The following is a 25,058-nucleotide window of genomic DNA, read 5'->3' as shown; positions in this document are numbered from 1 at the left end:
CTTACTCCTGGCAGCTTGTAGAATCTTTTCTTTAGTCTTGACTTTGGACTTGTTCATCACAATGTGTCTTGGAGAAGCTCGATTAGAGATGAGGCGACCTGGGGTCCGATTTCCCTCTGAAAGCAGTGTGTCAGAATCTTTGGTGATATTTGGGAAATTTTCTTTCATAATGTTCTCTACTATGGCTTCCATTCCTCTGGGGCATTCTTCTTCCCCTTCTGGGATTCCTATAACTCGTATGTTGGAATGCTTCATAAAGTCCCATCATTCTGACAGTGAACTTTCTGCTTTCTCTCTCTCCTTTTCTGCCTCTTTTACTATCTGAGTTATCTGAAGAACTTTGTCTTCTACCTCTGAAATTGTTTCTTCTGCATGGTCTAACCTGCTGCTGATACTTTCCATTGCATCTTTAAGTTTCCTAATTGACTGTTTCATTTCCTTCAGCTCTGCTATATCCTTTCTATATTCTTCATATTGTTCATCTCTTATTTGATTCTGTTTTTGGATTTCCTTTTGGTTATTTTCCACTTTATTAGCAGTTTCCTTCATTGTTTCCATCATTTCTTTCATTGTTTTCATGTTTCATATTCTAAATTCCCTTTCCATCATTCCTAGCATTTCTTTATAGGTGGAATCCTCTGCAGTAGCTACCTCATGATCCCTTGGCGGTGTTGTTCTGGACTGGTTGTTCATGTTGCCTGGAGTTTTCTGCTGATTCTTCCTCATGAGTGATTTCTTTTGTCTGTTTCCTTGCCCTGATTTTCCTTTCACTTCCTCTTGCTCTTTAAGTTCCCATACCTGTGGACTAAGGTTTCGATGAGTCCTTTTGGTACAGGACCAGAAGGATAAGAAGGTTGAAGAGCAAGAAGGGATGAAAGAAATGAGGAACAAGAGAAAAGAAAATAGAAAAAGGAGAGGGGGTGGGTAAAAGGAATGTTGACAAAAAGAAGAGAGGCACAGAAAGAGGGAGACAGAGCAATATAGGTGTACAGTAGGGTACTTTGACACAACCTTAAAAAAAAACCCACGTCTGGGAGTGCCCAGTTGGGTGGTTCCCTTCAGGCCGGCAGCTCTTTGCTAACCTGATCAGACACAGTACCCCATGTCCACCAAGTAGAGAGGAAAGACAAAAATGCTATAAACCAAACTAAAACAGGCAAACAGAAAACTTTATGCGATAAATTGGGTGAAAAACCAAATAATAGGGGTAGAAACACTAGCAAAAATGAAGTTCTAGTTATTGAAAAAGGCAGCAATGGGAAATTGTAATTAAACTCGAAAAATTGAGAAAGATAAAATCTGTACAGAAAAGGTTGACATTAATAAACAAAACAACATCAAAATAAACAACCAAACAAACAACAAAAAAAAAAAGCAAAAAAAAAAAACCAAAAACAAAGTAGTATATATATGTTGTTGAATATTGTCTGGGCAACACGTGGTCTTCTGGGGTATGAGATGTTAATCACAGTGCTGATACGACTGGATGCTGCTGATTTCTCAAACCCCACCGAGTAGGCACCCTAAATCTCTCTTCAGCCATCTTAAAAGGCACTTTAAACTTGTAAACTTGCTGAGCAGAAGCTTTCCCAGGAAAGTGCCTGTCGCTGGAATCACTCCTGAAGTGGCTATGCACTTACCCAGTGTGCCAAAACCGGTCTCACTCTGCCCCTGAGGGTTAGGGCTGTAAGGCGGCTCAGTCCCCACCCTTAGGCTACTCAGTCACTAGGTTACCAGCTCCCGACAGATTCTTGCTCTGCGACCCTGAGGGCAGAGCCTGCCCGGGCAGTTCTCTCCCAATGGCTCCCTTTGGCCCACAGCCAAACACTATTAGCTCTGTCTGGCTCAGTGGCTCAGACTGGGACCCTAGACAATGGCCAAAGTTCTCCACACTCCTGCTCAAGCTCTCCCTAAGGCAGTTCAACTGAGTGCCAAGTCCAAAGACACCAAAACAGTTCACAGGTAAGGCCTTTCCCGTATTCAGTCTTGCTACTACTGTACTTACAGTTGCTGGCGGGTTTAGACCAATTGAACACATGCGACCACTTGCCGTTTTCCAGTGTTTTTGTCCTCCTCTTGGGGTCCAGAAGTCTCTCGCTGACTCCCTGTATCCTCACAGGGATGATTATAGACAGATGTCACCAGCCAGAAATGCCTGGGGTCCTATCTGCCCAGACTCACTGTGCCCAGATGCAAAGAAGCTGTTACTCGGCCACCATCTTGCTCTCTCCTCCAAAGTGCACATATTTAACTGGACACTCTGACTAGTTTACATATTTATGCATTTATGAAACTTTTCTTTATTTTCTTTATTCCCTCAATAAAGAAAAGGCACATATCAGGCCAGGCACAGTGACTCACGCCTGTAATCCTAGCACTCTGGGAAGCCAAGGCGGGTAGATTGCCTGAGCTCAGGAGTTTAAGACCAGCCTGAGTAAGAGTGACATTGCGTCTCAATAAATAAATAAATAAACAAATAAATAAAAAATAGCCAGGTGTTATTGTGCATGCCTGTACTCCCAGCTACTTGGGAGACTAAGGCAAGAGGATTGCTTGAGCCCAAGAGTTTGAGGTTGCTGTGAGCTATGATGCCAGGGTACTCTACTGAGGGTGCCAAAGTGAGACTCTGTCTCAAAAAAAAAAAAAAAAAAGAAAAAAGAAAGGAAAGAAAGAAAATGCACATATCCATCATCCACAAGGTTACTTTGTGCTCTTTTGTGTTCTCTCTGTACATTCCCTTCACCCCAGGCAACCACCCTGAATTAGTTTGTACTTTTCAAAATTGTATATAAATGAAACAATATACCAACCCTGTGCTCTTTTTTCCTTGGCTTCTTTCACTCATAATTACTTTGAGATGAATCTCTTTTGACGTTTATCAGTAGTTCACTCTTTTTATTGCTGTGTATTATTTCATTGTATGGGTATACTTCAGTTTATCCATTAACCTGTTGAAGGACATTTGGATTATATACAGTTTTTAGCTATTACAAATAAAGCTGCTCCAACTATTCACATGAAAGTCTTTGTATGGACATATGCCTATTTTTCTTGGATAAATTCCTAAAAATAGAATGGCTAGATCACATTGCAGATGTATGTATTACTTCTTAAGAAGCTGCCAGTTTTCCAAAGTGATTGTACTATTTAGCAATCCCAATAGTAGCATATAAATGTTTCAGTATTTTCGTGTCTTTGCCAAATTTGAAATGGCCAGTCTTTAATTTTAGCCATTCTAATAGATAGGCAGTGCTATCTTACTGTAGTGCATTTGCTTTTCTCTAATGACTGATGATGTTGAGCACCTTTTTTGCATGTTCATTTGCCATTTACGTAGCTTCTTCAGCAAGTTATCTGTTCAAATCTTGTGCCCATTTTTGATGTTAGCTTATTTGTTTTCTAATTATTTAGTTGTGAAACTTCTTTAGGTTTTTTTCTTATACAAGTATTCTATCAGGAATATGATCTGCAGATATTTTCCTCCAGTCTCTGGCTTATCTTCTTACTGTCTTAACAGTTTGAAGAACAGAAGTTTGAAATTTTGGTGACGTCCAAGTTACCAAATTGTTCTTTTATGGTTTTTTTGTTGTTGTTGTTAAATCTAAGAAATATTTGCCTCGTACAAGCTCACAGAAGTGTTCTATGTTTCCTACTAAAGTTTTATAGTTTTAGGTTTTGCATTTGATCTGTGGTTCATTTTGGTTTTTTTTAGGTTTTTTGGTGGTTTTTGGCCAGGGCTGGGTTTGAACCCACCACCTCCAGCATATGGGACCGGTGCCCTACTCCTTGAGCCACAGAAGCCCACTGTGGTTCATTTTGAGTTACTTTTTGTATATGATGTGACGTATGGGTCAAAGTGCATTTTTTCACATGAATATCCAGCTATTCCAATACCATTTGTTGAAAAGACTGTCCTCTCTCCACTGAATTTCCTTTACACTTATCTAGATACACAGGGCTCTCTTTTATGTCCCATTGATACATTATTTATCTTAATTCAAATAGTAAATTGTGTTGATTACTATAGCTTTATTAGGCTTGCAGTCAGGTTGTTATTAATTATCTTTTTTTTTTTTAAACAGAGTCTCACTTTGGTGCCCTGGGTAGAGTGCTGTGGCATTATAGCTCACAGCAACCTCAAATTCTTGGGCTCAAGCAATTCTCCTGACTCAACCTCCCAAGTAGCTATAACGCCTGCCTATTTTTAGAGATGAGGTCTTGCTGTGGCTCAGGCTGGTCTCGAACCTGTGAACTCAGGCAATCCACCCATCTCGGCCTCCCAGAGTGCTAGAATTACAGGCATGAGCCACCGTCCCCGGCATTATCTTTGTTCTTTTTCAAAATTGTTTTGGCTATTCTAGGTAAACACCCGTGTAAATAATTTTAGAATTTATTTGACAATTTCTCCAAAAATAACCTGCTGGAATTTTGAGTGAGATTGCATTGAACCATAGATCATTTAAGTAGGATTGCCCTAAATATAGAGAATTGGCATTTTACTAATATTGAGTATTCTAATCCATGAACATAGTATCTTTCTCAGGTGTTTCTTTAGTTTATTTCAGAAATGCTTTCTGTTTTCAGTGTATAAGTCTTTCATATCTTTTATCAGATTTTTTACCAAAGTGTACATATTATTATGCTAGAGTAAATGGTATTTATGTTTTTAATTTCAATTTCTGATTCTTTATTACTTATATTGAGACATAGAGATGATTTTTGTATGTTAATCTCATATTCTGCAACCTTGGTAAAATTGATTCTAGTGCCTTTTTTTAAAAAAATTTCATTTAGATTTTATACATAAATGTGAGGCCAGGACCTGAGAGTATCTTCTTAAATTTTTTTCCCTGCATATTTCACTTGCTTTACTCTAGTATAGCTTGGCATAGACAATCATATTTGCAAAAAAAGATGGCTTTCTTTTATACATTTGGTCCAGTTTTTGGTAGTTTCAAGTGGGAAGGTATATCTAGTCCCTTTTATTCCATTTTGCTCAGAGATGGAAGGACCCTATTACCTGTCGTTTATATTAATTTTTATTGTGGCAGGCTTTTTTATTTTAACAATAACCCTATAAATGTTCATGTATCAAAATTTGTTCATTAGTTTATAAGAATGTTGGTAACTTAACCTTATCTGACTTATATAATCCTTTGATGAACAATCTGATAAAGTTATGGGTCTACTTCCCAGAAACATTCTTATATATACACTCATATTTCTGTATATAACTTCAGTAATCTATAGCACTTCTGAAGGCTCGTACATTGATTCCATGTTACAAATCCCATTTTGAGATTTTCCTTTCATGTTATATTTGGAAAAACTTTCATTTTGAGATTATATAATTAAGGAAATACATTTTTAAATGTCTTTCTTCTCCTTTATATGTACAGACTAGCACTTAAAAAATTAAATTTATTTATTTCATTTATTTTAAATGTTGAAATAATGTAATGTATGTGAAAGCATTGTAAAAATCATAAACTGCAATACAAGTGCTATCTTATTCATCATTGTCATATTCATTATCAAACTTATTCATGCATGCTCTATAATAAGGGAAAACCAAAAATATTGTAAATATAGTTGTCTCTTGGTATCCATGTTCTGGGAATACCAAAATCCATAAATGCTCAAGTCTCTTATATAGAATGTCATATTATTTGTAAATAACTTATGCACATTCTCCTGTATACTTATGTCTTTTTTAGATTTCTTATAATACCTAAAATGATATAGACGCTATGTAAGTAGTCATAATGTATTTTTAATTTGTATTATTTTTAATTGTTTTTTTCCAAATACTTTTCATCTATGGTTGGTTGAATTCACAGATGCGAGAACTCATGGATATGGAGGGCCAACTGTATTAATACGAGAGTGTGTTAAAAAAGATTATGCACTTTATTAGATAAGATACTGTAAGACATTTAACAATTATATGATAATTATATCATTGTAGAAATATGAAAAATGCATTTAAATTAAGAAATGTTAAATATTTCCATTATGATACCTTACATAACACATACACATATGTATAAAGATTAAAAAGGGCATATAAATATGGAAACAGTTTTTTTAGGGAGTTGGGCTTGAGAGTAATTATTTTTATCATTATTTTTATTATTTTAGCAGTTCCCTTAATTCTGTTATATTGTGCCTTTAATTTTTTTATATTATGTTTTCTATATTATATATAGAAATATATATATATATTTAAAATAAGGCTCCTATCCCAATTTGCCTGGCCTTCGAGGCCCAATTAGAATGTTGTCTGACATGAAATTATCTATGAAACCATTATATATCCTTATGATTTTATAGTATCTAATAATTTTCCATTTTGCTAATCACATTGTCTTATAATTGCCCAGTATTTAAAATGTGTTATGCAGTTTCTGATTATTTATTGAATGCTATGATTTCATGACTCAATAATTTGATTAAACTTTTACTGTAATGATTTTAACTAATTATGGATTCCTTTTTTCAGTAGCCCAGCAAGAGGCTGAAATGTTCAAATGCTACAATGGAACATTTCCATTACCTGGAATACACCAAAGTCAAGATGCCTTATGCACCTGTCCTAAGCTGCCCCATCAAGGCTCTTTTCAGATTGATGAATTCATCCACACTGAAAATTCTTCAACAAAGATGCACCTAGTGAAACAGAGATTGGAAACTGTCACAGTATGTTTAATTATATCCTATGCAGTTGAAATTTTTTTTTTTTTTTGCAGTTTTTGGCCGGGGCTGGGTTTGAACCCGCCACCTCTGGTATATGGGCCAGCGCCCTACTCCTTTGAGCCACAGGTGCCACCCACAGTTGAAATTTTAGAATCATTTCTATTTTATATTGTCATTCCAATAAATATTAATTTAATGAAATAAGTTAATTACTTAAAAGTAGGCTTTCTTATAGTTCCTTTCAAGTACTTGTTCTGAAATCATTAATTGCAATAGACTGGATTTAGTGTAATCCATCATGCTATCCTGACATAGTATCTCTGTAAATAATAGGCCAGGAAGGGCCCTGACCCAAAAGACCACAGCTAGGACTTACTACATGGATATCTCTTCATCTCCTAGGAAATGAAGAGAAACTCCAGTTTTCTCAGCCCTTCCCACTAGGATCCCTGAGACATGTATTTAGCAAATTTAGACTTTAACCTTATGAATTCTCAGAGCCAAGCAACAGGACTGCTTCTTATAAGGACAGGTAATATTCAAAGAAGTAATTTCTACCCAGGCATTCAAAATCCTGTAACATCTTATCTAAAACTTCATTTCCTTCAGTGATTCTTAAACTTCAGTGTGCATCAGAATCACCTGGCAGACTTATGAAAGCACAGATCGCCAGGCTGCACCCCCATGTTTGTGATTCTGTAGGTATGGGTTGGTATTGTGATTTTACATTTCTACAAGTTCACAGATGCTGGTGGTGCTCCTGGTTGGAGAGAGCCTACACTCTGAGAACAACTGGCCTAGTTCACAGTCCCCAGCACTTAGTAAGAACTTAATAAATATATGTTTCATACCTTCATCTAAACTGTAAGCTCCCTGAGGGCAGTTGTAATATTGTCATCTTATTTATATTTTCCCTTCTTCATAGTTAATTTTCCCTAAATAACTAATACTGGTGAGTGATCTAAGGAAAAACTGAATTTTTTTTTTTTTTTTGGTAGAGACAGAGTCTCACTGTACCGCCCTCAGGTAGAGTGCCGTGGCATCACACGGCTCACAGCAACCTCTAACTCTTGGGCTTACGCGATTGTCTTGCCTCAGCCTCCCGAGCAGCGAAAAACTGAATTATTAAACTCACCTTTACCTAAAAACCATTTTTTACTTTTTCTCTGGCCATTCTTTTGCTATCTTCATTTCAGGGAGATCCATCTCCCCCTTCAAATTTTCTGTCCATAGCTTTCTCATTAACTTATTTTTCTAATTGTTGACCTTACTTCTTGGTTTCCTGTTCTCCTATTGGCATTGTTTTGCCTGCTACCATATATCTGTGTACTGATTACCTGCTGATGACCTCTGCATATAGCAAAAAAAAATCCAGCCCTGCACACTTGTATAATTCTTTTGTAGCAAGTGTTGACCAGGTATAGATTGGCCTTGCAAGTTGGGTTCCAACCGTTTGAACAAAGAAAACTTAGTTACCCTGAATGTTTATTAATTTTCTACTACATCTAAGATACTCCAAGGGACACAAAAATATTTAGCCCTTGACCTCCCTTGCATCAAGTCTGGTAGGTAGTGACAAATATTCAAATAACTATAATGTAAGACAGAGTCTTTTTTTTAATACCTTCCACCTGTATAATGTTCACATTGCCTCCTTTAATGTAGCAGTTATGTGAGACAGACATGGCAGTGACTTATTATCCTTGTTTTGTAGACCAGGGAACTGTTTCTGTTCAAAAGACAGATACAAAGTTTTATGGGTTTTACAAGTTGAAATAATATATGTATATTCTCTCTTGAAATGTTTCTAACTACATATAAAGCAACAGGACCTTATTGTTTTTTCATTGTACAACTACTTACCCTCTCTAGTGCAAAATACCATGGTAGAATTTTACATGTGTGAAAGAGAACAAGAAATTATTAAAGAAATAGAAGAACCAGAAATAGAAGAAGACAGTCTCCTCATAGCCAAAAACACTGACATAGGGCCAGCCTGGTGGTTCATGCCTGTAATCCTAGTACTCTGGGAGGCCAAGGCAGGTAGATTCCCTAAGCTCAGGAGTTTGAGACCAGCCTGAGCAAAGTGAGACCCTCATCTCTAATAAAAATAGAAAAAATTAGATGGGCTTGGTTGCACATGCCTATAGTCCCAACTACTAAGGTGGCTAAGGCAGAAGGATTACTTAAGTTCTGGAGTTGGAGGTTGCAGTGAGTTATGATAATGCTATAGCACTCTAGCCTGGGTGATAGAATAAAACTTTGTCTCCAAAATTAAAGAGAAAAATAAACCTAGACAGAGCTACAGAAGACTGCACTTCAGAGCCATATAATAGGAATACCTCAATCCACCAGACACAGGCTCAAGAGCTGCACACAACCCCACTGAACAGCCTAAACTCAAAAAGGTAAAATTTGTTGGTATTCAAGGTGATTGAAAAATCTCATTTAAGACAAGAGAGGCGTTAAAAAAAGTATGTACATTATAAAAAGAAAGTAAGTAAAGGCAAAGGGTATTTAAAGCTATTTGCTAGGCGAAACAGAATGGTTTAAGATTGTGTTTTCAATAAATAGAAGAAAATAGGGTTTCTATTAATGAAGAGGTAGAAGAAAGTAGTTTGAGATTTTGATTAAAATAAGACATCTGCACCTGTCTTAAACCTGTATTCCTAACACTCTGGGAGGCCAAGGCAAGTAGATTGCCTGAGCTCAGGAGCTGGGAGACCAGCCTGAGCAAAGTGAGACCCTGTCCGTACTAAAAATAGAAAAACTAGCTGGCTGTTGTGGCGGATGCCTGTAGTCCCAGCTACTCAGGAGGCTAGGGCAAGAGTATCTCTTGAACCCAGAAGTGTGAGGTTGCTATGATGCCAGGGCACCCTACCCAGGACAACTGAGTGAGACTCTTGTCTCAAAAAAAAAGACATCTAAGATTAAAAAAAAATAAAGAAATTCAAAAAGTTAACTTCAGCTAATTACACATTACAGATGTGGGAAAGGGTAAAGTTGATGCTTTAAAATATCAAGAGATATTTTATATCTTGATAAAATATCAAATTACAGAACTAATTTCAAAAGCACTGTTAAGAAATGCAGAAAAAACAAATGAAAACTACAGTATAACTTCCATAATTGATCATCTCCCTACACTGACCACCTCCTTAAGTTGACCTAATTTTCAAAGACCAGTCATGCACCACATGTACATATCAGTACAGTAGACCTAGTTTCTAATGTTGACCACCTCCATTTTGTTGCAGTCTCATGGGTGGTCAACTTACAGAGAGGTTCTACTGTATAGCTGAAAGGTGCGACTGCTTATGCATAGATGTAAGATCCAAGATATCCAACTTTGTGACTCTGGATAAGTTAAATGTAGTTTTCCTCATCTATAAAATGAGATTCCAATATTTCTTACCTTATAGGATTATTTAAATTCTGTGAGATTCTAAATGTAAATCTCTTTACAGGGTGTCTGATACATCATACCACTGATAAATGTTAGTTATTATTGTTGATAATAAGAGAAGAGATGAGTGTAAGAGATGGATAGTGCATGTGGTTGATCAGCATCGTTAAAGAAGAGACCAGAATGTGTAAAAAGAGATAATAAAGATAAAATACAAAAGGCTTTCCTGTGCTGAAGTTCCAAATCTGTAAAACAAAAGTATCTATTACCAGGCCAATCAATGAAAAGACAGCAATATCTTAGAAATATCCTAGTGAAATTGATTTTCAAAGACTGAAAAAAAATCCAGAGATATCCAGGTAGAAAAAATGATTATCTACATAGGAATTAAGCTATCTTAGAACCTCTTCCCAAAAACCGAAGTGATAATAAAGCCAGTTCTTGTTTTACCACATCTTGAAACATGGTATAGAACTGAAATAATACAAATAGTGTGATATTCATGTGAAGTTCATGAGGATGGAAAGATAAATCAGGGGGAAAGGGAAGAATTTTTCTTTGTACGGTGTTGGGAAAACTTAATTAACTATGAATTAACTGAAAAATACATTCAATTTCCATCTACATTTTATGTCACAAACCCAAATCAAATTCTCATTTACCAAGGAGTTAAATATGACATAAAATTCTTTTTAAAAACCAGGGAAATAATGTTGGAAAATATTTCTCAAATGGATAAAATACTTGTTAACCTTGAAAGCAATAGGTAATCCTTCCCCCAAACTGATAGACTTATCAGCATAGAATTTTAAATTTCTTTGTTTAAAAAACGTATGTAATAGTATATGTATACACACACACACACATATATATATGCAACAAACACCAATTGGGAAAATGTTTACATAAATTGTATTAAAGAACAGCCTTCTTAGCCTATAAAAAAATTTAAACAACATAGAAAAATAGTGAATCTTCAACAAAGAAATAGGTAAAAGAGATAAGCTGTACTGTACTCCAAAAGGAATCAATACAAATATTTCATAAACATATTTTAAAAGTTCTGTCTCTGTCAGGCAAGGTGGATCAGGCCTATAATCCTGATTACATGAGCTCAGGAATTTGAGACTAGCCTGAGCAAAAGCAAGACCCAGTCTCTAAAAATAGCCGGGCATCGTGACTGGTACCTGTAGTCCTCTCTCTTCAGGAGGCTGACGCTGGAAGATTGCTTCAGCCTAAGAGTTTGAGGCTTTATCACATATTACTGTGAGTTATGACACCACGACACTCTACTGAGGATGATAAAGTGAGACTCTTTCTCAAAAATAATAAATAAATGAAGAAATAAAAGTTCTATTTCACTACTAAGAAATTAAGTGTCACGCAATTCAGGTGTTGCCCATAAAATGGAAAAATAGATAAATGAAGGGGAGAAGCATGTTTTTTTAATGTGGCATTCTCTTGTGAAAATTGTTAGAAAATCTTTCACAAAGATAAGTGGTAAAATGTGTAAGGAAGCCTAAGCATCCTTAAATACATCCTCTTTGATTGTATTATTCATGTTAATAGAATTAACCTTGAGTTCCTTGAAGACAGGGACAGAGCAGCCTTCCTTATTCATTGAGGTATTCTCACTTTTGGCATAGTGCCCGACACTTAACAGATATTATCCTTTCCTTCCTCCCTTGATAGAAACCTTAGCCAGTTTTAAACATAAAAGGAACTGTACTGAGACAGCTTTAGTTCTGTCCATGCTCTCTTCCTCTCTCCTTCTCTTTCTTTAGAAAGTTAGGGACTTCAATGCAGCTTACACTCAGTCTTAGGGTTTACATTTAGCCTAACCTCAGAATATATGTTGGCATACAGACTAAATTTTTTATATTTCTCATTCTCATTTAAATTTTAGAATATAGAACTATAAATTAATACATTTATTATAGATAATAATTTCAGTGTTATAGTTCTTTAACATTTTAATGTAATCAAAAATTTTTGATGTTTCAGATTTTAAAAGAAAATTAGAATAGATACATTGAGTTTTAAAGATGGAGAGAAAAACTTTTTTACTGGGAAAAAAGTACTCTTTGTCTAAAATCTTACATGACAAAATAACTTCATCTACAGATATAAGAATAATTCATTGATCTATAAAAATGAGTTTCTTATAATCTGTTAAACTTTACAGTGTAAAATTTAACATCCAGAATTAACATCCAGGAATCAGCTAAGTTTTGTGCTTTTTCTTTAATTTCATTTTATATACCTATCAACCTCAAATAAATGAAAGAAAGGAAGAACCAAAAGTAGATACAAAGGAAAAATAAAATCAGTAAAATATTTTTAGGTAATAAAATCAAAGACAAGGGAGAAATAAATTTATAATTTTATTAAATTTTTAATCATTACTTTTAGTTTTTACCAAATCTTTATTTTTAAAAATTATTTGCAAATATGCCTGCTTTAGGATTGAAGTAGATAAAGGCTGCCTTTGAAAATGAAAGGTTTGTCTATTTGCTGTGGTTTTAAACAAAGCCATTATTTTTCCTTTGATGTGAATTTTGCTAAATATATTTTCTTTCAGAACAAATACAGTACGTATGGGAATAAAAACAAAATGTCATTTCCTTGTGGCAGCTCCATCCTTTTTATATTTGACAAACATTTAGGTTGACTGGATTCCTACCTTTTCTTACTATTCCTTTTTTCTAGTTTCTTGTCATTGTATTTCAGAACATCCCAAATTCCTTTATTTGATGTTTTGTTACTACAATAGGATTTTTTTTTTTTTTTGAGACAGTCTTGCTCTGTCCTTCCCAGCTAAATTGCAGTGGCATTGTCATAGCTCACTGAAACCTCAAAGTCTTGGGCTCAAGCAATCCTCCTGCCTCAGCCTCCCAAGTAGTTTGGACTAAGGCACATGCCATAATGCTAGGCCAATTTTTCTATTTTTTATAGAGACTAGGTCTCTCTGTTGCTAGGGCTTATCTTGAACTCTTGACCTCAAGCTGTTCTCCTGCTTCAGCCTCCCAGAGTGCCAGCATTACAGGCCTGGCCTCAGGAATATTTTTCTAACAAATTATCGTACAAATTTAGGGTGCGATTTTTTGTGTGTATGAGTGAATTGCATAATAAATTCAGTTCATTAGGTATTCAGTAGATGTAGACTGAGTAAAGGATGCAAAAACAGATAATTCTGTATCCTTGAGAGCATCACCATTTAGTCATAATATAAATCATTTAATTGCTTAATAGTTAGCAGACTTGACTGCATGTTGCTGCTATAACAATATGTAAAAAGCATTCTGCAAATAGATAAGACCTCACTGATGGACAATATCTTGAGAGCATTTTTGCAACTCATTCCAAGTTTTGACATCCAGAAAACTAATCTTTGTCAATGCACCCAGAAATGCTCAGAATCTGAAATACCCATTAAAAGTTGTCAGTCCTATCAGTCAATTGATTTATAAACCAGATTCCAGTAAAAAACACCTTATAATGAAAGATAGACTTTTCCAGCTGCCTGAATACTCAAGACAACTTTCCCTTTCTAAAATTTAACCTGAAATCAAGGCTAATGATCACAGAGTTGATTGTTAGGCAGATCCATAGCAGTAGGGATTTGATGGATTTGAAAAACATTTCATGCCACTTTTGAAAAAGGTTGATTCATTTTCTTTACCCTACAGGAGAGTTCACCTTTTATTTTTTTATTATTTGTCACAGCCCACCACTGCCACCGCTTGTCAGGGCCTGGGACTGGCCAGATCTTGGGCTGCTTATCTAGGTTCCGGCCTGGCTTATTATCTAGGTTCTGGACTGGACCGCTGTGCTACCTTGCTCAGGAACAATTGCTCTTATGTGCCTGAGGGCTATCTACTTTAGCAGAAGAGAGAGAGAGAGAGATAGTCTCTGAGGGTAAAGCAGTCTTAGAATAGATCTTGACAGTCTTTAGCAGAGCTTGGTAATCTTCAGCAGAAAGATAACCTGCTGGCGTTCTGCAAGCAGGAGAGGAGACAGAGTCAGAGTAAGCGGGTCCGTGACAGAATGCGCACGCTCCGGACTGCCTTCTCCTCCAGCCCAATATAAGGCTGATCTTGTGCCTGTCAATACCACAGGTGTAGAAACTGCCAATTCACTAAAGCTCTCGTCTTGCAAGCTCTCTCATACCTGTTACAAGAGCTAAATCCCTCCCCATGCCCTTTTCACCAAGGTGTTCCATTATTGAGCTACTGGTGTTACTTGTAACTCTCACTCCTCCTAGCCATAGGATATATGGGCTGCTACAATTATTATTATTTTTTTAAGACCAGCATCTCACTCAGTCGCCCTGGGGTTGCATAATAGCTCACAGCAACCTCAACCTCTTGGGTTCAAGCTATTCTCTTTCCTCAGCCTCCCGAGTAGCTGGTACTATAGGCACCTGCCACAACACCTGGCTATTTTTTTTTTTTAGACACAGGGTAGTGGTGGGGGAGGTAGTCTTGGTCCGGCTGGTCTGGAACTCCTGAGTTCAGGCAATCCACCTGTCTCGGCCTCCTAAAGTACTATGATTACATGCATGAGCCACACTGTGCCCAGCCAGATTTCACCTTTTATTGGTTACTGATAACATCTGTTTAATTGTTAGTAATAATTAACACAATGTATTCCTGGCACTGTGCTAAGTGCTTTACATTTTATGTGTTTAATCCTCAAACCATCCTGTAGGGGTAAGTACTAGTATTATCCCCATTTTCCAGAAGAAGAACTTGAGGCTTACAGAGATTAAGCGACATACCCAAGATCACAGAGGTAGTAAACGTTGGAGCTGGGCTACACTCCAGGTAGTTGGATTTCCAGTGTTCACCATTTCACTGTCTTTAGTGATTGAATTACCAGTATCTTTTAGAAGCTGTGTCTGTCCCTTAGAAATTTATGTTTCTCTTTTTCAGTTCTCCTCTTTCTAAAATCCATGTTGATTATCATCCTATTTGTCTAGTGGTGTACTAGGCTGACAATATATTCTGATAATCCTAATTGGACTTGAATACTTTTAATATCTCCTTAGCAGCCCATTTTCACATTGTCCATTATACTATGAGTTTTTCTAGTTTCACTTTCAAAAACAATCTTTTCTTGGCCTTGTCCCTTGAATTGCAAGCAGTTCCTTTTTCTCCTATTTATAGCTCCTTCAATACTAGTCATATTCTTTATCATTCAGTAAATAGTATTTACTATTAGATTTTATCAAATAGAAATAATTATGTATTATAGGAATAAGATTATTATAGGAATTATATTTGGGGGCATTATTTAAAGAGATAATTATATAATGCAGTTAACTCAGCTTGTGTCTAAAAGACCTGTTAATGTGCTAGTACAAATTTTGGTATTTACACTAAGATTATTGAGGGGACAGGTTTTGTTTAAGGTAGATACATGTGAGTTCTCAGGAGTCTGTCAGTGACTTTTGGCAAGTTAGATTTATCATGAACTTGTCATTAAGTCTCTTTCTTTAATTTATCCTCCTTCTAGCTCACTGGAAAAATACAGAGTAATAATTGTAGAGTAATAGATTAAAAAAACTCATCCAAATACTGATATGGGCCATTATAATTTAACATCTGAATGTTTTGAAAGCAGCCAACAGTTTATATAAATGAAATTATTAATGTCTTTATTATACTGTATTTCTTTTAGGAGGTGATACGATCATGTACTGCAAAAGTAAGTAGTTTTTATTACCAGGAAGACACATAACTTTAAAGCTATAGTTTTCATTATGATATACCAAAGAACTGGAATGCACCATTCATAGTTTAGAACCTTTACAGAAGTTAATCTGATGAAAACTTTCTTTGTTAGAGCTTGAATTTAACCTGAGAATTCATTAAGGGTGAGCATTTAGCAAGTAGCTTCATGTTTTTAAAGATTTAAGAATACTAAATGAGTGAGATATACTTTCAGTAAGGAACCAGGTCATTTTATTCTTTGAGAAAAATCATATTTGATTATTAATGTTGAAGAGACACAAACCAATACAGTTCCAGTGGGTATATGCCCTGTATGTTGTATAAGCCTTGAAACGATGCAAGCTACACATAAATGATATATTGTGCTGATAATGCTTTTCATCATTTAGAAAAGTCTTTCATGTTTCTTTTCTCATTTAACTGTACTACATAACAATCTTGAGGGACATATTAGATATTATTGTTATTCCAATTTTAGAAAGGAGACTGAAGTTTATCAAAGGTAAGTGATTTGCCCAAGGTCCCAAAGTTAGTCTAAAAATGGTAATATTAAAATGATCTTGTATTAAATAATTTCAATTAAATCATATCCTGCTTGCTTATGATAGCAGCTATTGGCTTTTACCATTCAGGTTATTTACGTACAATGTGTAACTCAGTTGTTGAGAAGATAAAGAGTTGTAATGTCACCATGTGTTCATCCTTCCCTCTTCTTTTCTTCTGCCTATCCAAAAAGTCTGTTGAATAATTAGACATCCATTCATTTATCAAATATAATTATACATCACAAAGTAATGTCAATGCAGTGGAAATTCTTTTTTAAATTGGTAGACACCTCTGCTACCATGTGGCAGGCACTTGGGATGCAGTATGCTATTGTCTCTTTCCTTATGGGACATTTTTCAAATGAAAAAAGTCAGAAAATACTGGGTTTACCCCATCACTGAGCTGTCCATTATCAGTCAAAACCAATCACTTTTTTACCTAATTATCACAAGTCAACAGGATATGGAATATAGACAAGAGGAAGGAAGACAAGGGGGGAAAAGAGAACAAGCTATATTCCGACTGAGGCTGCAGATGTTCAGGAAACTTGTTCCTGATCGTAATGATTGGTGTATTGATGGTAGCTCCAAGATTACCAAACCTTCTTAAGTATGCATAGTATATAAAATAGTAGGCAAAAAATTAACTACAAATTCAAAGCTGTTTATCTTTAACAAATATACTGCCTACCTTTCTTTTAGAATGCTGTCTGAATGTCAGAATAGTGAAGTGTCCTGCACACATTTTGCGAGGCTTTATAGAGTGGCTTACTTATCTGGAAACTCACCAAGAGTGAAGGATCTTGTCATTGATCTTTATATCTCTGGTATTTAACAAAGGGAAAATTAATGTTCATTGAAAAAAATGATTATATATTTTAAAATTAATCGTGCTCTGGAAAGATTAACCTGACTAGTGTCTTCAGTTATTCTTTTTTATAACAGTCTTATTGAGCTATAATTCACATACCGTAACATTCACCCTTGTGAAATATACAATTCTATTGGTTTTTACCGTATTCACAGAATTTTGCAACCATCTCTACCATCTGATTTTAGAATTCTTTCATCACCCCAAATGAAACCCTTTATCTCTTAGCAGTCATTCTCAATTCTTGCACATAAATATGCCAAATCCTGGCACATATCCCAAACTCCTGGGAACTACTAATATACTTTCTGTCTCTATAGATTTGCCTGTTCTAGACATTTCATATAAATGGAATTATATAATATGTGATCAGTTGTAACTGGCTTCTTTCACTAAAAATAATGTTATGAAAATCTCCCATTTGTAACAATGTATTAGTTCAGTTGACCCATCAACAATGTAGGTTTTAGAGGTGCCAACCTCCATTGTGCAGTTGAAAATTTGTGTATAATTGGGTGGCGCCTGTGGCTCAAGGAGTAGGGCGCCGGTCCCATATGCCGGAGGTGGCGGGTTCAAACCCAGCCCCGGCCAAAAATAGAAAAAAGAACCACAAAAAAAAAAAAAAAGAAAAAAAGAAAATTTGTGTATAACCTTTGACTCCCCCAGAACTTAACTTAACTACTAATAGTCTACTCTTGACTGAAAGCATGATAACATATGATAACTGATAAACAGTTAACATATTTTATATGTTGTTTGTATAATGTACTGTATCCTTACAATAAGTTAAGCTAGAGAAAAGAAAACATTAGGAAAATCATTAGGAAGCAAAAGTATATTTCCTTCATTAAGTGGAAGTAGGTTGTCGTAAAGGTCTTTACCTTTGTCTTCATGTCAAGTAGACTGAGGAGGAAGAGAAAGAGAAGGGGTTGGTCTTAATTGTCTTAGGGTACCAGAAGAAGTGGAGGAGATGGAAGGGAAGGCAGCAGAGGCAGGTAGAGTTGATGTAACTGTCCCTGAATATCATCTACCTGTAAGTGGACCAGTGCTGTCAAACCCACACTGTTCAAGAGTCAATTAGACAGAGGGCACAGTGGCTCATGCCTATAATACTAGCACTGTTGGTGGCCAAAGTGGTCAGATCTCTTGAGCTCAGGAATTCAAGACCAGCCTGAGCTGAGACCCTGTCTCTACCAAGCGTAGAAAAAAATTGCTCAGCATTATAGCAGGCACCTGTAGTCCCAGCTACTCAGGAGATTGAGTCAAGAGAATTGGTTGTGCCCCAGGAGTTTGAGGTCATTGTGAGGTAGGCCAAGCCCATGACATTCCAGCCCTGAGACTCTTGTCAAAAAAAAAAGAAGGGAAGGGAAGGGGTAATTGTACTCCTTATTATTGCCAAATAATTTCATTGTATGGATGTTACATATTATTATCTGTTTATCTACTTAGGAATATTCAGATTGTTTTTACTTTTTTAGTTATTTAAAATAATACTGCTATGAATATTGCGTTTATAAGTTTTGGAATAGATATACATTCTCATTTCTCTGGGGTGTGTATCTAGGAGCAGAATTGTTGGATCATATGGTAAATCTATGTTTAACATTTTGAGAAACTGCCAAAATCTTTTCCAAAGTAGCTGTACCATTTTCAAATCTACCAGGAATGTAGGGTCTTCTGCTTTCTTCTCATTGTCTCTAATACTTGTATTTTGTGTATTCTCTTTTTTATTATAGCCATGCTAGCGGTGAAAAGGTCGATTTATCTTTGTGACTTTAATTTGCATTTTTCTTATGAGTAATGATATGGAACATTTTTGATATGCCATTTGTAGTTTTTTGGGGGTTGGGGAGTACTGTCTGTTCAAATCTTTTGCCCATTTTTTTAAGTTAAAGTATTTTTGTTTTTTTATTATTTACTTTTAAGAGTTCTTGTATTCTGGATATAAGTGTTTGATGAAATAGATTGATGACAGATGACTGCAAATATTGTACCCTATTTGTGGATTATCTTTTCACTTTCTTGATGTACTTTGAAACAAAAAGGTTTTCATTTTTATGAAGTTTAGTTTATCTGCTTTTTCTTTTATTGTTGTGCTTTTTGTGTTGTATATATAAAACCAACTAGCTAACTCTAGGTCATAAAGATTTATTCTTATATTTTGTCCCTAATATTTTTATAATTTTAGCTCTTACACTTAAGTCTTTAATTATTTTGCGTTAATTTTGATATATGGTATAATCTTACAAGTCCAGTTTCATTCTACCTGCATTGCATATGGCTATCCAATTGTCTCAGCACCACTTATTGAAAAAACTATTTTTTTATCCATTGAGTGGTTCTGACACCCTTGTCAAGAGTCCTTAATCTTACCAATAGAGTATATTTATGCAGTTTCCATCTATTATATTTAGTATAATAAATTCACCAGGTGCCTATTAAATAAGGTTTTTCTTTTCTAAATTCCAACTGTATGTTTATATTGTTGGCTCATTTGGTTTTCCCATGAACATTCTTTAAAGAAATATTTGTTGAAAGCCTACCAAGTATTGTTCTAGGTACTTGGGAATATAACAGTGAATAAGAACATCTTACTATAGAAAACAAATAATTTTTAAATTATTTGTTATAATTTTTGTTATAAATTTGTTATAAATTATTTGATATAATTTTTATATCACTTATAAATAATATATAATAATAATATAATCACTTATATAATTTATAAATTATTTGATATAATTTTTATATCACTTATTATCTGAAATAAAGTAATTTCAGATAATAAGTGATATAAAGAAAGTAAAATGGGCCCATGGGACAAAGAATGACTGAAAGGGGAGGCTGCTTTCAAGGGGATGGTTGTGGAAGGCGTATCTTAACACTTGTCAAGGAGCTAGTTGTGTCCCTCAAAAGTCCTAATCTAAGAATAAAATGTCATGCTCAAAGAGACCACTTTATTTCAGTAGCATTGTGAGCAAGCAAGAGGAAACAATGTTTCATGACAAGGCTGGAGAGCCAGGAGAGGAGTTCAGGAATAGATCACTAAGGGCCTTTGGAAAGGCCTTGTAAGCCTAGTAAGGAACTAAGATGTTGCTTTAATTAGACAAATAAGCCTTGGGAGGTGTAAAGTGGGGGAGAATATGAAAGCAGACTTTATGGGAATGAGAGAGCAGTTAGCATATTGTTCTAGTAGTCCGGGAAGAAGAGATGGACGGCCTGGACCAGGATGGTAATAATGAAGATGCAGACAGTGGACAAATTTGGGATATATTTTGAAAATAGATTCATAAGGACTTGGTAATATATTAAATGTGGTGGAAGTGAAATGAAAGAGGAATTAGGAATAACTTCTGTGTTTTGGGTTTTAGCAGTTATACAGATTCTAGAGTTTTTATTATTTTTTTTTTTGTTTAGGATTCATCAAGGGTACAAAGAATTAGATTACACTGATTGCATTTCTTAGGTAAATTCCCTCTTATAATTGTGTCAGAGATGCTTTTTAATGAGATAAGGAATGCTAGAGTAAAGGAGCAAGTTTTAGAAGCAGAGTTCGGATATGAGGGTAGCTATGAAGTAGACCATTGGATTTAAGTCTTACACTCAGGGGAGTAGTCAGGGCTAAAGTCTTTTTTTTTTTTTTTTAAGCTGTCAAATTGGATGAGATCACCTAGGTAGAGAGTAGCTAAATACCTGAGGCTATCGTCCAGGAGAAGGCAAGTCAGTGAAGCCTAGAGAAGAGTATTTCAAGAAAGAGGTATGATAAACTGTCACACACTCCTGAGAAAATGAATAAGATGTGAGCAGAGTTAGCCACTGTATTTGGCAAGATGATGAGTTTGGTTACATTGAAGAAAGTTATTTCAATAAGTGGTGAAGACAGAAACACAATTGAAATGGAGTTAAGGTGGAATGGGATCCCGTAAAGTCAAGACTACAAGAATAGACAATTCTTTTAAGGAATTATACCATTACTGGTGAGCAGAGAAACAAGGCCAGGAGCTGGAGGAGAACATTAGGTGTAGTATATGTATTTACTGATGGAAGTAATTCACTGGTGATGTGCTGGAATCAAGTCCTTAAAAAAGTGAGAGGTGGGCAGCGCCTGTGACTCAAAAAAAAAAAAAAAGTAAGAGGTGATGTAATCCTGATTTCTAACGGAGGGACTGACTTTTTCATCCCTTTACTAGGCAAATAGGTAGAAACTGTGGGTAGATGCTCAGGTAGATTTTATGATAGGAAGATGAAAGAGTTCTCGTCTGATTGCTTCCCAGATAAGTAATTGGTATTGGAGTCTTGAATTGTTCTGATTTACAGTAGCCCTAGAATGTCTGCATATGAAGTTATAATTTACAAATTTCCTTGCTCTTCTCTTTGTTTAGGGTCGGGCTGAAGCATATTAGAAATGGCATTGCCTAGGATCTGTTTCCACTAAGCTTTGTGTGATCCCTCACAAATGGAATTAATCTGTTTTCGTCATGTTTCTAAACATATTTATTCATACCTGGCATATTATATAATTGGGTCATTTTACATTAAATTATAATATATAAATTATAATTAATTTTGACTTTATTTTTCTAGAATTAGCTTATGAATTACCTCAGAGAGGCATCTCTCTCTTTCCACCCCTTTTTAAATTTTAAATAGTACATGGTATTGCTTCCACTCCTAATCTTTATATATCTGTCTCTCCACCCTCTTCTCTAAGTTTCTTAAAGACAGGGGACTTCTTTTAATTTTTGAAATATTAATATCACCATACATATATACACATATGTGTATACACATGTATATACATATATGTGTATATATGGAGCCAGACTGAAGTTTATTGAATAATATTTAGTAGAAGAATACTATAAAGGTAAAGTAGTAATCTATATTACAGTCTAACCTCTCTTGGGAACATATTATTCATTGAAAACATTTGTTAAGGGTTTTAAAAAATAGAGAATCCAGAGAAGATAATTTTTTAATCTCCTATTTATTTTTTAAAAATTATATTTTTATAATGAAGAAGAAAATTGAAATTTGAGTAGAATAGTCATTTTTAGTTATTTGGAAAGGTTTGTAAAAATGTTTTTAAAATACATTTATTCATGGCATTTCAAAACTGGGTAATAGCAAATTAAGTTTTATTATTTCAACAGTATATGGAAGACTGACTGGCTTGACCGTGGAAGTAGTATAAGCTTCAGCGATCTGTGTGCAGCAGAGTGAGCAGTCTAGTTTGAGTCCCAGCTTTCTGGACTGGGCAAGTAAGTGGAAGAGATAGCTTCCCCTGAGAAAGTAAATGGTGAGGGAAAGGTTAGTTTAGTTCTGAACTTACTGATCAAGAGACAGGTTTGAGATTTAGGAAACAGCAGGATTAGAAGACAACAGAATTAATGAAAACAAATCTTCCTGTCCAGTGTAACCATGTGACGTGAGTAGGAAAACCAAGAGAGGACCCCAGAACCGAAGAGAGGAGAGTGATTGACAATTTGGAGGCATTCAGCAAGTGAATCTGCAGAATTTGATCATTTGAAGTCCAGGGAGACTGTAACTCCAGATTTAGTTTTATGGTAGAGACAAGTTTTACTGTAGCTGGTTGAAGAGTGAAAAGTTGAGCTATGTGGATAAGCAGTTGTGTGCTGTTTTTTAATGACATTTAAGGAAATAATGGAATCAGAGGGAGAGTTTTTGTTTGTTGTTTATTTTTTTTCTAAAGTACAAGTTTCTATCATTCTAGTGTGTGGGAAAACATCTAATAGAAAATTTTAAAGTAGACTTTAGAAGAACTTTAAAGATACTCCCAAAAGCACTGATAGAGGGATGAATCTTGAACCATGTCTGGGTTGAGGGAAAACTTTCCTTTTGCCCTCTGAAGCTTTGCTGAAAATCACCGACAAGGGGCAAATTAATAGGAGAAAAGGCATACACATTTATTTTATATAGTTTTATATGACACAGGAGCCTTAAGAATGAAAATCCCCCACAGATAGGGGAGATTGCTTTTGTGCTGAGGTTCATCAACAGCCATGTAGAAATATGATTGGACAGAAAGGGTATCTTCTATTAATAATGTCAAATTGAGTGGAGAAACCCAGGAGGGTCTGTTGTGTGGGTTTTCTTGGCCTCTCTAAGCACGTATTTCTTCCTTCTGAGTATGGAACAGGACCTTCTCTGGAATGGGGGTCTTACAAAATACATTTGAACAAGGTAAGTCAGATAATTTCTTCATAGCCAGTTTTTACACAGATAGGTAGAGAATAGAGGAGTGGAGAATGGGGGTTGGAGTAACATTTTTAGGTTTTATAACTGGCTCTGGGAAGAGGGATTCTGTGTTTCTGTGGCTAGCTTTGGGGAAGAATGAAACTGAGAGGACAGCAGGAGGGCAGAGAAAAACTTGGCTTCTGTGGCTACTTCTGAGGCATTCATTTTGGGGTATGTTTTTCTGATTTTCCCAATAACAAGGTGTACTTCTTCCTCTGACACTAGAAAAAAAGAGATGAGGATACAGGCAAGAAGTAGATTCTTTGATGAATGAATGCAGTGGTTCGAGATCAAATTTTCTCTGTGAAGAAAGTCTGTATAGTATTCTAAGAGGTTAGAGGTAAAGCTTTGGAGAAAACCAAGATGCCTTGAGGTAAATTGCCTCACCCTAATGTATATTGCGGGATGATAGGTTTGAGCCAGGAATAGATCTGAATTTTGAACTTCACATCGAGGAATCTTATCAATAACCTTTGAACCACCAGTCTTTCGTACCTGTCAGAAGCTAAAAAAAATCTCGGTTAAATATAACAAAATAAAACTTAATAGTGATTGATTCAGAGTTGAATTCTGGTTTTAGTTAATGTAGTAATGACCTGGTTTGGAGGTAGATTCTCCAACATTTTACCACTGTAAAAATTTTGCTTTGACAGAATATTTCTTCCAAAGCTTTCACTTCTTTTCCCTAGCTTGTAAAGAAAACATGAGGACCTAGAAGTCATATTTCAACTGGGGTTTAGGATACCTTAGGCTACACATTTTTAAACCCCAGTTGAAATATGACCTCTAGGTCCTCATGTTCTAACTATTATTAGAATTTATATTATGAGAATGTAAAATATATCTGACATCAGATATATCACACTTTGGCTCATGTTTTCTGTTTAACTTGTTCTTTAACACTGGGATTTTAATTTTTACAACACAAACATGATTTGCAACAGAACATTTTCCTGGGTATTGTTAGTTTCTTTTTTTTTTTTTAATGCCCCCAGAATTGTCTTCAAATTAAAATGTTGTCTGCATTATTGTTCAGATTTACTGGGAAAAATGACAACTGTCTTGGGGGAGAGGCAAATTTTTGAAGTTTTAACTATATGAAATGCACTAACATCCTTTTGGTTATAATTTAAATTAATTTGAAATGTCTTCACAGCTTGAGACTTCATAAACAATTCTACTTCAGGTGAATGTAGCATACAATTTGAAATAAGCTAAAATTATTAGGCTTATAAGTTTACGTGGAAATGAGTGTTATAGCTCACCCAAAGGCTTTAAATTTTAACTAATCACTGAAAGAGAAATTAATCATCAGCTCGTTTAGTTTTGTGCATTGAGGTCTATGTTTGAGATATGAGTTTTTGAACACAAAATTTAATCCACTTTAGGTAATTCATATTTGCATATTTTGCATAAAGGCTGCTTATATCCTAACAGAATAAATATTTAGAGTTTTGTGATGAACTTGACAAAAGTTCTAGGTGACTTTTTCTCTTTATTATGAATTAAATTTTTATGCTAATTTTAGTTTTCTCCAATATGGAGGT

At 35.3% G+C, this 25,058-nt stretch overlaps 1 protein-coding gene across 8 annotated transcripts in view; it reads left to right on the top strand.

Moving 5' to 3' along the window:
- Positions 1 to 25,058, top strand: part of AHI1 (Abelson helper integration site 1) — a 233,237-nt gene that overhangs the window by 102,001 nt on the left and 106,178 nt on the right. For 6 of the 8 annotated variants that reach the window (XR_008380181.1, XR_008380180.1, XM_053591642.1 and 3 more), the window contains 2 exons: positions 6,503 to 6,699; positions 15,785 to 15,811. Coding sequence is in view for 6 of the 8 variants with exons in the window: in XM_053591642.1 (XP_053447617.1) it covers positions 6,503 to 6,699; positions 15,785 to 15,811 (224 nt within the window). In the remaining 2 variants the exon portion in view is untranslated. The remainder of the gene's footprint in view (positions 1 to 6,502; positions 6,700 to 15,784; positions 15,812 to 25,058) is intronic. The other 2 variants (XM_053591643.1, XM_053591644.1) reach the window with 2 other exon arrangements.

This window comes from Nycticebus coucang, chromosome 5, assembly GCF_027406575.1.
Source record: "Nycticebus coucang isolate mNycCou1 chromosome 5, mNycCou1.pri, whole genome shotgun sequence".
Classification (NCBI taxonomy): domain Eukaryota; kingdom Metazoa; phylum Chordata; class Mammalia; order Primates; family Lorisidae; genus Nycticebus; species Nycticebus coucang.
This window is presented reverse-complemented; position numbering and strand designations above follow the sequence as displayed.